The sequence below is a fragment of the Moschus berezovskii genome, chromosome 2 (genome assembly GCF_049115385.1).
Source record: "Moschus berezovskii isolate FMDL1 chromosome 2, NW_MosBer_1.0, whole genome shotgun sequence".
In the NCBI taxonomy this organism is placed as follows: Eukaryota; Metazoa; Chordata; class Mammalia; order Artiodactyla; family Moschidae; genus Moschus; species Moschus berezovskii.
In genome coordinates this window covers 100,444,046-100,456,369 of record NC_142461.1, presented here as the reverse complement: position 1 = coordinate 100,456,369, position 12,324 = coordinate 100,444,046, and the positions used below count along the sequence as shown (strand labels likewise).

General features: G+C 38.2%; 1 protein-coding gene across 1 annotated transcript in view; it reads left to right on the top strand.

Moving 5' to 3' along the window:
* Nucleotides 1-12,324, top strand: part of CCDC148 (coiled-coil domain containing 148) — a 269,382-nt gene that overhangs the window by 122,040 nt on the left and 135,018 nt on the right. The window contains exon 11 of the mRNA XM_088842480.1: nucleotides 1,045-1,185. Coding sequence (XP_088698606.1) covers nucleotides 1,045-1,185 — 141 coding nt within the window. The remainder of the gene's footprint in view (nucleotides 1-1,044; nucleotides 1,186-12,324) is intronic.

The following is a 12,324-nucleotide window of genomic DNA, read 5'->3' as shown; positions in this document are numbered from 1 at the left end:
ACATGGAATGTGTGTTTGCTTTTATTTTGTTAGTTTTATTGGTTTACTGCTCACAAAGATAAGACATGTTCATTATAAAAAATTTTTAAATTCCATGAAATGCTTCTATTCAGAGATAAACATTATTTTGGTAAACCTCCTTCCAAATCTCTTTCTATGCATTAAATAGATAGATGATATTTTATTTTAATGAGATCATACCATGAATGTGGTTTTGCACCTGCTTCTTTACATCTAATAATAGGTTGTAGATATTTTCTGTGTTGATGAATATGGAAATATAGAAACTTTTTCAATGGCAGTCATTACATGATGATGCCATAATTAATTTAAGCCATCTCTTGTTGCCAGACACTTAGACTCTCCAGTTGTTCTGTTTAAGCAGCACTGCAGTGAACATTCCTATTGGTAATTTGTACATATATCCTGTTGATTGTCTTCTTTGAATAACTTCTTCAAAGTGGGGTTATGGGTGAAAGACTATGTATATTTCATATTGTGATATATATTTACATATTACCCAGTGTTCTCTAGAAGTGCTGTACCAATTATATTTCTACCAATAACACCTATTAGTACCCAGGAAGTTCTTTTAAATATCTTAATTTTTTTCATCTTCATTGAGGCTCATTTTCTTCACTTATTAAAATCAGGATGAAACGTATCAGTGATTCTTAAAAGTTTTAGGATATTAAGACAATTTGAAAACTTTTGACTAGAAAATAGAAATATTGTTCCAGGAAAACACATCTGCAAAAACACAAAATTTTACATAATATTTATGAGAATTCACAGATCTTTTGAAGTCAAATCACAGACTTTAGAATTTCATTCCATGAATCCAAGTGAACAACTTCTGAATGAGGTGAGTTTTACAGTTGCTTTCTACACCTTACACATATATCACACACTCATGTGCATGCAGAATTTTAATGTGTCCTTGTTCTTAGAAAATCCTTAACATCTGCTTGATACAAAACCTAGTCTCCTTGTGATCTGTGAAATCACTTGAGTGTATTTATCTATTGGATGAATTTATTTCAGGTTCTTCAATGGCGAGCCCACCAGGAAGAGGTAACAAGACTGGAAATGGAAATCTCTGCCAGAAGAAGAGAAAAGGAAGAGGAGAAAGAGAAACTGTGGAAGAAGAAGGAATTGTTACAAAGAGAAGAGAAAAAAAAGGAGGTATTTATACTGTTGCTGCAAATGTGTGAATGAATATTTAATTGCCTGATTGAGATTTGATTGACCTTGGTCTTTGGCATAGAATCCTCATAGACAGTTCTTAGAAAGATTCATAAGGTTCTACTGGAGTCTTGCTTGAATATATTTGAGCTTCAGAGATTTATTTACATGGAGAAAAACCCACTTATTGACTTCATAAGCACAAGTACTTGTGATTAGAAGAGATACTATAGATAAAGAAAAGACAGGGTTTGTGGTTGTTGTTAAAGCATGTTCTAAGTAGGGACATGGCAAAGCCAGAGGTACTGGAATAGCATTTTGGTTGACTACAGTACAGCAAAAGACTGTGAAAAGATGTATTTATTGGAAAATACAGTATACTGGGGTCAGTACAATTCATAGACTACCAAAAGTCCCTTTAAAGAACTTACTTCTTGGTTTAATTATGTGTTAGATTGTTTGGTTTTCCATACTGATACAATTCATCATCCTATTTTTGAATGAACATTGGTCTCCCAAACCTCAAAATATTGATTGAAACACTTATTTTTAAAAAGGTATTTTTTATTTTTATTATTTTTGGCTGTACCATGTAGCTTGTTGGATCTTAGTTCTCTGACCAGGGATCAAATCCATGTCCTATGGAGAGGAAGTGTGGAATCCTAACCACTGGACCTCCAGAGAATTCCCCAAAATACTTATTAATAGCTTTAAAATAATTGTTGACAGCCTGTGGAAGATAAAACATATTTCAGAGGGGATTTAAAAATATATATTGGGTATATATTTAGATATTTTATTTGCCCATATCACAAAAGTGATAGAATTTATAGTAAAGAATACTTCTCTTTAAGATTTTATGACTTCTGTGGAAATGATTCACAAAAGGCAATTTATGATCAATTCTATAACATAAAGAAAGGAATTTCCATTAATCTGTATTGACTTGATCTGGACAATATGTGAAATGTTTTCTTTTGGAGTTGCTTAAAGTGCTAAGAATGACTAATTCATAGTCCTTGATGAATAAAGTTTTGCTTCATGAACACAGTTGCTATACTTTAAGCTATATGGTCCATTGAAACCACATGAAACTCTTGTCTAGAAGTTTTTCCTTTAAAATTCAACCTGAAGAAAAAAATAACACTGTGGGTTTTAAGCTAAAAGTCACGTCTTTTACATTTTTACACTTCAGTTATCATTATTCTTGCTTGGTTTGTGTTCTTATGTCAGCAAATTGTTGTAGAGTCAGTATGTGTGAAAAACAACATGTATAGAAATTATATAATTTTTGACAAAATGAGCTGCAGAGAAGATGTAATTTACAGTTTAATTTCTAAGTGAGTACATTAAGTGGTTTCATTAAGTCCCCATCAAAAGAGATACTGATGAATACAAACTATGTTTCAGATAATGTAGGGCTTTCCTGGTGTTTCAGATGGTAAAAGAACTTGCCTGCAATGCAGAAGACCTGGGTTTGATTCATGGGTTGGGAAGATGTCCTGGAGTAGGAAATGGCAACATACTCCACTATTCTTCCCTGGAGAATTCAATGGACAGAGGAGCCTGGTGAGCTACAGTCCATGGGGTCGCAGAGAGTCAGACATGACAGCAACTAAAAACAAAAACAAACAGATGTGACCTATACACATTTCTGGGGAAAATTTATCAATTCCAACATTTGCTGTTATGAAACTACAGTATTGGAAAAGTATATCCTTAGAGATTTGTCATCCACCTGGGTGCCCTTCATAAAACTTCCTTTCTATAATTTAGTATGACCATGAAAGGATATATTTTTAAACATTAGCTTGCATGTAGTGTCATTTTAAGTGCCATACACAGAGCACATCATGTGAAATGCCAGGCTGGATGACTCACAAGCTGGAATTGAGATTTCTGGGAGGAATATCAACACATATATGCAGATGATACCAGTCTAATGGCAGAAAGCCAAGAGAAACTAAAGAGCCCCTTGATAAGGGTGAAAAATGACAGGAAAAAAAAATTGGCTTAAAACTCAACATTCAAAAAATGAAGATCATGGCATCTGGTCCCATCTTTTCATGGAAAATAGATGTGGAAAAAATGGGAACAGTAACAGATTTTATTCTCCTGGACTCCAAAATCACTGCAGACAGTTACTGCAGCCATAAAATTAAAAAGACTCTTGCTCCTTAGAAGAAAAGCTATGACAAACCTAGACAGTGTATTAAAAAGAAGAGACATCATCTTGCCAACAAAGATCTATCTAGTCAAAGCTATGGTTTTTCCAGTAGTTATGCATGGATGTGAGAGTTGGACCATAAAGAAGGCTGAGCACTGAAGAATTGATGCTTTTGAACTGTGGTGCTGGAGAATATGCTTGAGTGTCAGCCAGGAGATCAAACCAGTCAATCCTAAAGGAAATCAACTCTGAAGACTCTTTAGAAGGATTGATGCTGAAGCTGAAGCCCTGATACTTTGGCCATCTGATGTGACGAGCTGAGTCATTGGAATAGATCCTGATGCTGGGAAAGATTAAAGGCAGGATGAGAAGGGGATGGCAGAGGATGAGATGATTGGATGGCATCACTGACTTGATGGACATGAGTTTGACCAAGCTCCGGGAGATGGTGATGGACAGGGAAGTCTGACATGCTGCAGTCCACTGGGTCTCAAAGAGTCAGACATGACTGAGCGACTGAACTGGTCTGGACTGAACTTGGCCTAACACCAAAACAGCAGCAACCACAACAAAGAAAATAGTAATGGAATGAATAATCGCGCTCTAAGTCAAATTCACAGTCAACCTCTTGCAAATGTATGTGACCAAGGTATCTATTTTATTTTTTTTCTTTTAAAAATTACTTCTTAACACTTAGAAAAAAAATTAAAGTACAGAGCTCGATGAAATTAAAACATTAGCACTCATCACCTAACATTGAAATGGTTAACATTTTTCATTCTGTTTCATATTTAATTTTCTTGATAAAGTTGAAATCTTCTTTTGAGGACTTAACTCAGTACCATTTCTCTTCCTACCACCCCAAAGGAGTCTTGACCCTGAATGTTATTGCTATCTTTCAGATCATCTATTGCTTTTAATGTATTTTAATTCTTTTACTTTTTTCATAAATATTTTCACACTGTATCATTCTGCAGCATGTGCTTTTTCATTTAACCATGCATTTTGAGATATAGCCATGTTAATAGAGAGAGCTAGTTTACTCTTTTAATGGCTATGTTACGTTTCACTGTAGAACTAGGTTACCGTTTATCCATTCTCTGAGTGGTTGACATGTAAGTTTCTTAAGTTTTGTTCTTGAAACTGTACTGCAGCAGCCACCTGTATATAATGACTGGGGCATATATGCACAGCTTTCTCTAGGGTATACCTGGGGTGGGAATCACTGTGTTGCAGGATTTGCATGTTATCAACTTTATAAGACTTTTTTACTTCATAAAATATTTATTCTTTTTGATTTTTGCCAATCTGATAAATCCCTTTCATTGGCCACAGCCTTGTCATGGCAAACAGGCTTACATAACTCAGTGAAGCTATGAAACACATTGGCAGGGCCATCTAAGATAGATGGGTAACAGTGAAGAATTCTGACAAAATGTGGTCCATTGAAGGAGGAAATGGCAATCCACTCCAGTATTCTTGCCATGAGAGCCCCATGAACAGTATGAAAAAGGCAAAAAGATACGATACCAGAAGATAAGCCCTGCAGATCAGAATCTGTCCAATATTCTACCGGGGAAGAACAGATGGCAACTACTAATAGCTCCAGAAAAATGAGGTGGCTGGGCCAAAGCAGAAACAATGCTCAGTTGTGGATGTGTCTGGTGAAAGTAAAGTTTGATGCCATATAGAACAATATTGCGTAGGATCCTGGAATTCTAGGTCCATGAAGCAAGATAAATTGGACATGATCTAGCAGGAGTTGGCAAGTTTGAACATTGACATCTCAGGAATCAGTGAACAAAAGTGGACTGGAATGGACAAATTTAATTGAGATGACCATTGTATATACTACTGTGGGCAAGAATCCCTTAAAAGAAATGGAGTGGCCCTCATAGTCAACAGAAGAGTCTGAAATGCACTACTTGGGTGCAACCGCAAAAATAACAGAATGATCTCAAATAGTTTCCAAGGCAAACTGTTCAGCATCACAGTAATCCAAGTCTATGTCCCAACCACTGATGCTGAAGATACTGATGCTGACTGGTTTTGTGAAGACCTACAAGACATTCTACAACTAACACCAGAAAAAAGATGTCCTTTTGATCATAGGGTATTGGAATGCAGAAGCAGGAAATCAAGAGATACCTATTTGGAGTAACAGGCAAGTTTGACCTTGGAATATAATATAAAGCAGAACTTAGGCTAACAGAGTTTGTCAAGAGAACACACGGGTCTTTGCAAACATGCTTTTCCAACAACCTAACAGACGACTCTACAAATGAACATCACCAGATAGTCAAAACCGAAATCAGACTATGTTCCTTGCAGCTAAAAATGGAGACACTCTATACAGTCAGTAAAAATAAGACCTGAAGCAGACTGTCACTCAGATCGTAAGTTCCTTATTGCAAAATTCAGTCTTAAATGGAAGAAATTAGGGAAAAACATTAGGTCATTCAGATATCATCTAAATCAAATCCCTTATTATTATACAGTGGAGGTGATGAATAGATTCAAGGAATTAGATCTGGTAGACAGAATGTCTGAAAAACTATGGAAGAAAGTTAGAACATTGTACAGAGGGTGGTGACCAAAACTATCCCAAGAAAAAAGAAATGCAAGAAGGCAAAGTGATTGTCTGAAGAGGCTTTACAGATAGCTGAGGAAAGAAGAGAGTGAAAGACAAGGGAGAAAAGGAAAGATTATTCCCAGCTGAAAGCAGAGTTCCAGAATAGCGAGGAGAGATTAGAAGGCCTTCTTAAATGAACAATGCAAAGAAATTGAGGAAAACAATAGATTGGGGAAGACTAGAGATCTCTTCAAGGAAATTGGAGATATCAAGGGAACGTTTCATGCAAGGATAGGCACGATAAAGAGCAGAAACTGTAAGGACCTAACAGAAGCAGAAGAGATTAAGAAGAGGTGGCAAGAGTACACAGAAGAGCTATACAAAAAAGATCTTAATGACTTGGATAACCACAATGATGTGGTCACTCAACTAGAGCTGGACATCCTGGAGTGAGGTCAAGTGTGTCTTAGGAAGCATTACTACAAAGAGAGCTAGTAGAGGTGATAGAATTCCAGCTGAGCTATTTAAAATTCTAAGAGATGATGCTGTTAAAGTGCTGCACTCAATATGTCAACAAATTTGGAAAACTCAGCAGTGGCCACAGATGACTGGAAAAAGTCTATTTTCATTCCAATACGAAAGAAGGTCAGTGCCAAAGAATGTTCAAACTACCATACAACTGCGCTCATTTCACATGCTAGTAAGGTTATGCTTAAAATCTTTCAAGCTAGGCTTCAGCAGTACTTGAATTGAGAACTTCCAGTACAAGCTATGTTTAGAAAAGGCAGAGGAACCAGAAATCAAATTGCCAACATTCGTAAATCGTGGAAAAAGCAAGGGAGTTCCCGAAAAACACATCTACTGTTTCATTGAGTGTGCCAAAGCCTTTGACTGTGTGGATCACAACAAACTGTGGACAATTTTTAAAGAGATGGGAATACCAGACCACCTTACCTATCTCCTGAGAAACCTGTATGTGGGTTAAGAAGAATCAGTTAGAACTGGACATGAAAGAGCTGACTGGTTCAAAACTGGGAAAGGAGTACATCAAGGTGTACTCCTACTGTGAAGGACAAGGAACCCTGGCGTGCTGCAGTCTATGGGGTTGCAAAGAGTTGCACTGAACAACAGCAGAAGAATCTGACAAAAGGGAACAGTATTTCAGTGTTTTAAATTGGATTCCCCTGGTCACCTGTGAGATGGAAAATCTCATGTTTTTATTGAGCAGTTTTCTTCCTCTGTGAATTGCTTATTCACACTTCTTGTCCATTTGTCTATTTTTCCTTTATTTAATCTGTTGGTGAGCTTTATAAATTCTTTATACTATTTCTTTCTATCAGTTACATGAGTTGCAAATATTTTATTTTGTTTGTCATTGGCCTATAAATTTGCCTCAATGTCTTTAGTTTCATGGAAAGTTAAAATGATCAAATAATCCAAGTTCTTAAACTTTTCCTTTGAGAATCATGCTTTCATATATAAACTATGACCTGGTGGTCAGAACATCTCTATGGAGAGCTTTGATGTTTGCCTCTGCTAAGGGCAGGGACCTGTGTATTTTACTGGCCCCACACTAGTTTGTGTACAGTATTAACTTTGAGACTTGGGACCCATGGTGTGAGCTGGGAGTGGGTGTTGATTTGGCACTCATGTACAGCACCCTGGGCTCTGCACTTGACCCTTTTCTCCTCTGGTCCCAAGCAGAAAATTAACTCCCTGTCACTTTCCTGGGAGAGTTTATGGCATAGCTAGTTTCCACTGTGTGTATGGACAAGTCCTACATGACTTCTTGGCTCTTCGTAGGTAGCTGGTTCCTACGCCCATGTGTGCAGTTCCCATACCTATTATTAAAAACTGGGCCATTAGCTTCTCAGATGTATCCTAGGTCCATCTCTCCCCAGGAGTCACTTGGCTTTGGCTCCTTCTTACTGCTCTGACTTTGAGTTCCATCTTTATTTTCAGCACTGAGGTACTGACTATATGTGTGTGTGGTTGTGGTATAGTTTGTTCAAAATTTCTGTGTTTAAAGTAGTAAAGGAGATTTCTGTGTCAACTCAGACATACTGACCAAGCTTATGATTATCTTTATATATTCTAACCACAAATATAGATTTTCTTTAACTGTTTTTTTTTTTTTATGTTGGAGACAAATTTTAGCTCTTCAGTGTTTAATAGAATAGTGAAAGTTGCTCAGTAGTGTCCAACTCTTTGTGACCCCATGAACTATACAGTCCATGGAATTCTCCAGGCCAGAATACTGAAGTGGGTAGCCTTTCCCTTCTCCAGGAAGCTTGGCAGAAAACTCCCCATAGGCAACCTCCCCTTGACTTGAGACTGGCTGCTTAGTTACCTGGTGTTCTTTCTCTCCTCATCTACTGTTTCAATTCCTGACATATCTTCTCAAAAGAGAACAGCAACAGAAGTAGAGACACTAGTTCAGTTCAGTTCAGTCACTCAGTCATGTCTGACTCTTTGCAACCCCATGGACTGCAGCATGTCAGGCTTCCCTGTCCATCACCAACTCCTGGAGCTTGTTCAAACTCATGTCCATTGAGTCAGTGATGCCATCAAACCATCTCATCCTCTCTTGTTCCCTTCTCCTCCTGCCTTCAGTCTTTCCCAGCATCAGTGTCTTTTCCAATGAGTCAGTTCTTTGCAGCAGGTGGCCAAAGTATTGGAGCTTCAGCTTCAGCATCAGTCCTTCCAATGACTATTCAGGATTGATTTCCTTTAGGATGGACTGGTTGGATCTCCTTGCTGTCCAAGGGACTCTCAAGAGTCTTCTCTGACACCACAGTTCAAAAACATCAGTTCTTCAGTGCTCAGCTCACATCCATAGATGACTACTGGAAAAACCATAGCTTTGACTAGCTGGACCTTTGTCAGCAAAGTAATGTCTTTGATTTTTAATATGCTGTCTCGGTTGGTCACAGCTTTTCTTCCAAGGTGCAAGCATCTTTAAATTTCATGGCCGCAGTTACCATCTGCAGTGATTTTGGAGCCCAAGAAAATAAAGTCTGTCACTGTTTCTATTGTTTCTCCATCTATTTGCCATGAAGTGATGGGACCAGATGCCATGATCTTCACTTTTTGAATGTTGAGTTTTAAGCCAGCTTTTTCACTCTCTTTCACTTTCATCAATAGGTTCTTTAGTTCCTCTTTGCTTTCTGCTATAAGGGTGCATATCTGAGGTTATTGATATTTCTCCCAGAAATCTTGATTCCAGCTGTGCTTCATCCAGCCCGGCATTTCGCAAGATGTACTCTGCATATAAGTTAAATAAATAGGGTGACAATATACAGCCTTGATGTACTCCTTTCCCAATTTGGAATCAGTCTGTCGTTCTCTGTTTGGTTCTAATTGTTGCTTCCTAACCTGCATACAGATTTCTCAGGAGGCAGGTCAGGTGGTCAGGTATTCCCATCTCTTTAAGAATTTTCCATTTTGTTGTGATCAACACAGTCAAAGGCTTTAGCGTAGTCTATAAAGCAGAAGTAGATGTTTTTCTGGAGTTCTCTTGCTTTTTCTATGATCCAATGGATGGTTGGCAATTTGATCTCTGGTTCTGCTGCCTTTTCTAAATCCAGCTTGAACATCTGGAAGTTCTCAGTTCACATACTGTTGAAGCCTAGCTTGAAGAATTTTGAGCACTACTTTGCTAGCATGTGAGATGAGTGCAATTGTGCAGTAGTTTGAACATTCTTTTTCATTGCCTTTCTTTGGGATTGAAATGAAAAAAGAGATACAATTCCATGTGTAAAACCTTATCTTAGAATTCCTGAACAAGCAATCACCTTTATCCTAATTCTTCTTCCAAGTATTTGTCTGTTAGGAAATAATACTGTATTTTTGCTAGAATAACATAATTTGTATCCAGTATCAAAGTTTATCCTGGTAGGTGCCCAGGTCCTTGCAAATGTACATTTACTATTATTAGATCACTTTTTTCCTTCTGTGCTTTAAAAATCTAGTTTAACATTATATTCATGGTTCTCATAGTTATATATCAAGACCCAAGGACAATTTTGATTCAGAAGCTGTTAAGTGATAAAGGTACTATTTCAGAAGCATGTCTCCACTTTTGAAATTATCATGGCAAAATCAAGAGATGATGCCTTTCAATAAACCAGCCCTAGGAGCTATTGTAAAAATCAAGTTTATCTTGTTAGATAAACCTCAAAATGCTTGACCTGTAGTATTTGTCCCAGAACCACCCTTTCATTGCATGTGACTCTTTGGATGGCTTGAATAACAAAAAAATTGCTCTGTATCACAGCATCTTTGGAGATCTTATTGCTGCATAATGCCTGGATTCTATGGGATCAAAGGCAAGGATAGTTTTAGCCTGTGCCCCAAATGGAGATTTTTAAGCAAGGCTCACATAAAAAGGAAACACATTCTTTCTTTGATTTATCATGTCACAGTTCTCTCCCTATTTTCACCAATTCTGAATCCAGCTTTGAGACCACTCATATTGCACAACTGAGTGGTGGGGAACATAGAAAAGTCAGAATAATCTACTGGCCATGTGACCTTTAGCCTTATCTCAGAGGTATTTCTTGGGAACCTCAAGGGACATCGCACCAGTAAATACCAGTAGACCCAGTCTTCAGTAGAACCTCAGCATTTGGGTGCTTCCTCTTGTCCTCAGGTGACCTGGAAAATACTCAGAATTGTATTCATCTGAGAGATAACTGAGAAGAGAGGAAAAAGTCTAAAACAAGAGATGGTAGGCTGTCTTAATCAGAATGGAGGCTAGAGATCTGAAACAGTGCTGCTTCTCAGAAGATTTAAGAAACACAGACTTAGGAGGGAATTCAGAGTACATTCAGATCAAAACCAGTCTCTCTATGTGAGAATTTATGGTTTCTCATGAGAATATGTGCTCAGCTGCTTCTGTCATGTCTGACTCTTTGCAACCCTATCAACTGTAGCTTGCCAGGCTCCTCTGTCCATGGGATACTCCAGGCAAGAATAGTGGAGTGGTTTGCCATGCCCTCCTCCAGGGGATCTTCCCAACCCAGATATCAAACCCATGTCTCTAATGTCTCCTGAATTTTCAGGTGAGTTCTTTACCATCATCACTACATAGAAAGTCCTTCTTATGAGAGCAATTCATCATCAGTTCAGTTCAGTTCAGTCGCTCAGTCGTGACCGACTCTTTGCGACCCCATGAATCACAGCACGCCAGGCCTCCCTGTCCATCACCAACTCCCGGAGTTCACTCAAACTCATGTCCATCGAGTCGGTGATGCCATCCAGCCATCTCATTCTCTGTCGTCCCCTTCTCCTCCTGCCCCCAATCCTTCCCAGCATCAGAGTCTTTTCCAGTGAGTCAACTCGTCGCATGAGGGGGCCAAAGTATTGGAGTTTCAGCTTTAGCATCAGACCTTCCAATGAACACCCAGGATCGATCTCCTTTAGAATGGACTGGTTGGATCTCCTTGCAGTCCAAGGGACTCTCAAGAGTCTTCTCCAGCACCACAGTTCAAAAGCATCAATTCTTCGGCGATCAGCTTTCTTCACAGTCCAACTCTCACATCCATACATGACCACTGGAAAAACCATAGCCTTGACTAGACGGACCTTTGTTGGCAAAGTAATGTCTCTGCTTTTTAATGTGCTATCTAGGTTGGTCATAACTTTCCTTCCAAGGAGTAAGCGTCTTTTAATTTCATGGCTGCAATCAGCATCCACAGTAATTCATCATAAACTTATGAAATCTCTTCTGCAATGTTTCTTAATCTAATAATATACTGATCAAAAGAACCAAGAGTAAAACAGGTGGACATAGAAGAATAATAAAAAAGAATTCCTAGATTTTAAGCTCTGCTTCTTTAGGATTTTGGGGCTTAAAAGAGTTATTGAACAGCCCTGTGATAGGCAGGCTTCTAAGATGGCCCCTGAGATTTCCTGCTCCCCTGTGATACATACCCTGTATCATACACTAGATATCTGTAAATATCTAATTGGGTTATATTATATGGCATAAACAGCCTTGAGAAAGGGAGATAATTTGGGTGGGCTTGAAGTAGTCACATGAACCCTTTAAAAGCAGAGAGTTTTCTTTGGCTGGTCTAGCCCTATAACTATAACGGACTGAATATTGCCAGAAAAAAAAAAAGAGCTTGGAAGTAAATTTTTCTTTAAAGCTTCCAGATGAGGGCTCAGTTTTGTCAGCACATTGATTTTAGCCTTGTGATGTCATGACCGAAGAGGCCAGCCATGCCCTGCTGAACCTCTGACTGATAGTATTCTGAGCTAATAAGTGAGTATTGTTTCAAGTAGCGAAATTTGTGGTAGTTTGTTGCACAGCAGTTTAAAAAATTAATACAGATTTTAGAATCTGGAAGTGAAATGCTACTGTAACAGATACATAAAAATATGGAAATCTTTTTGG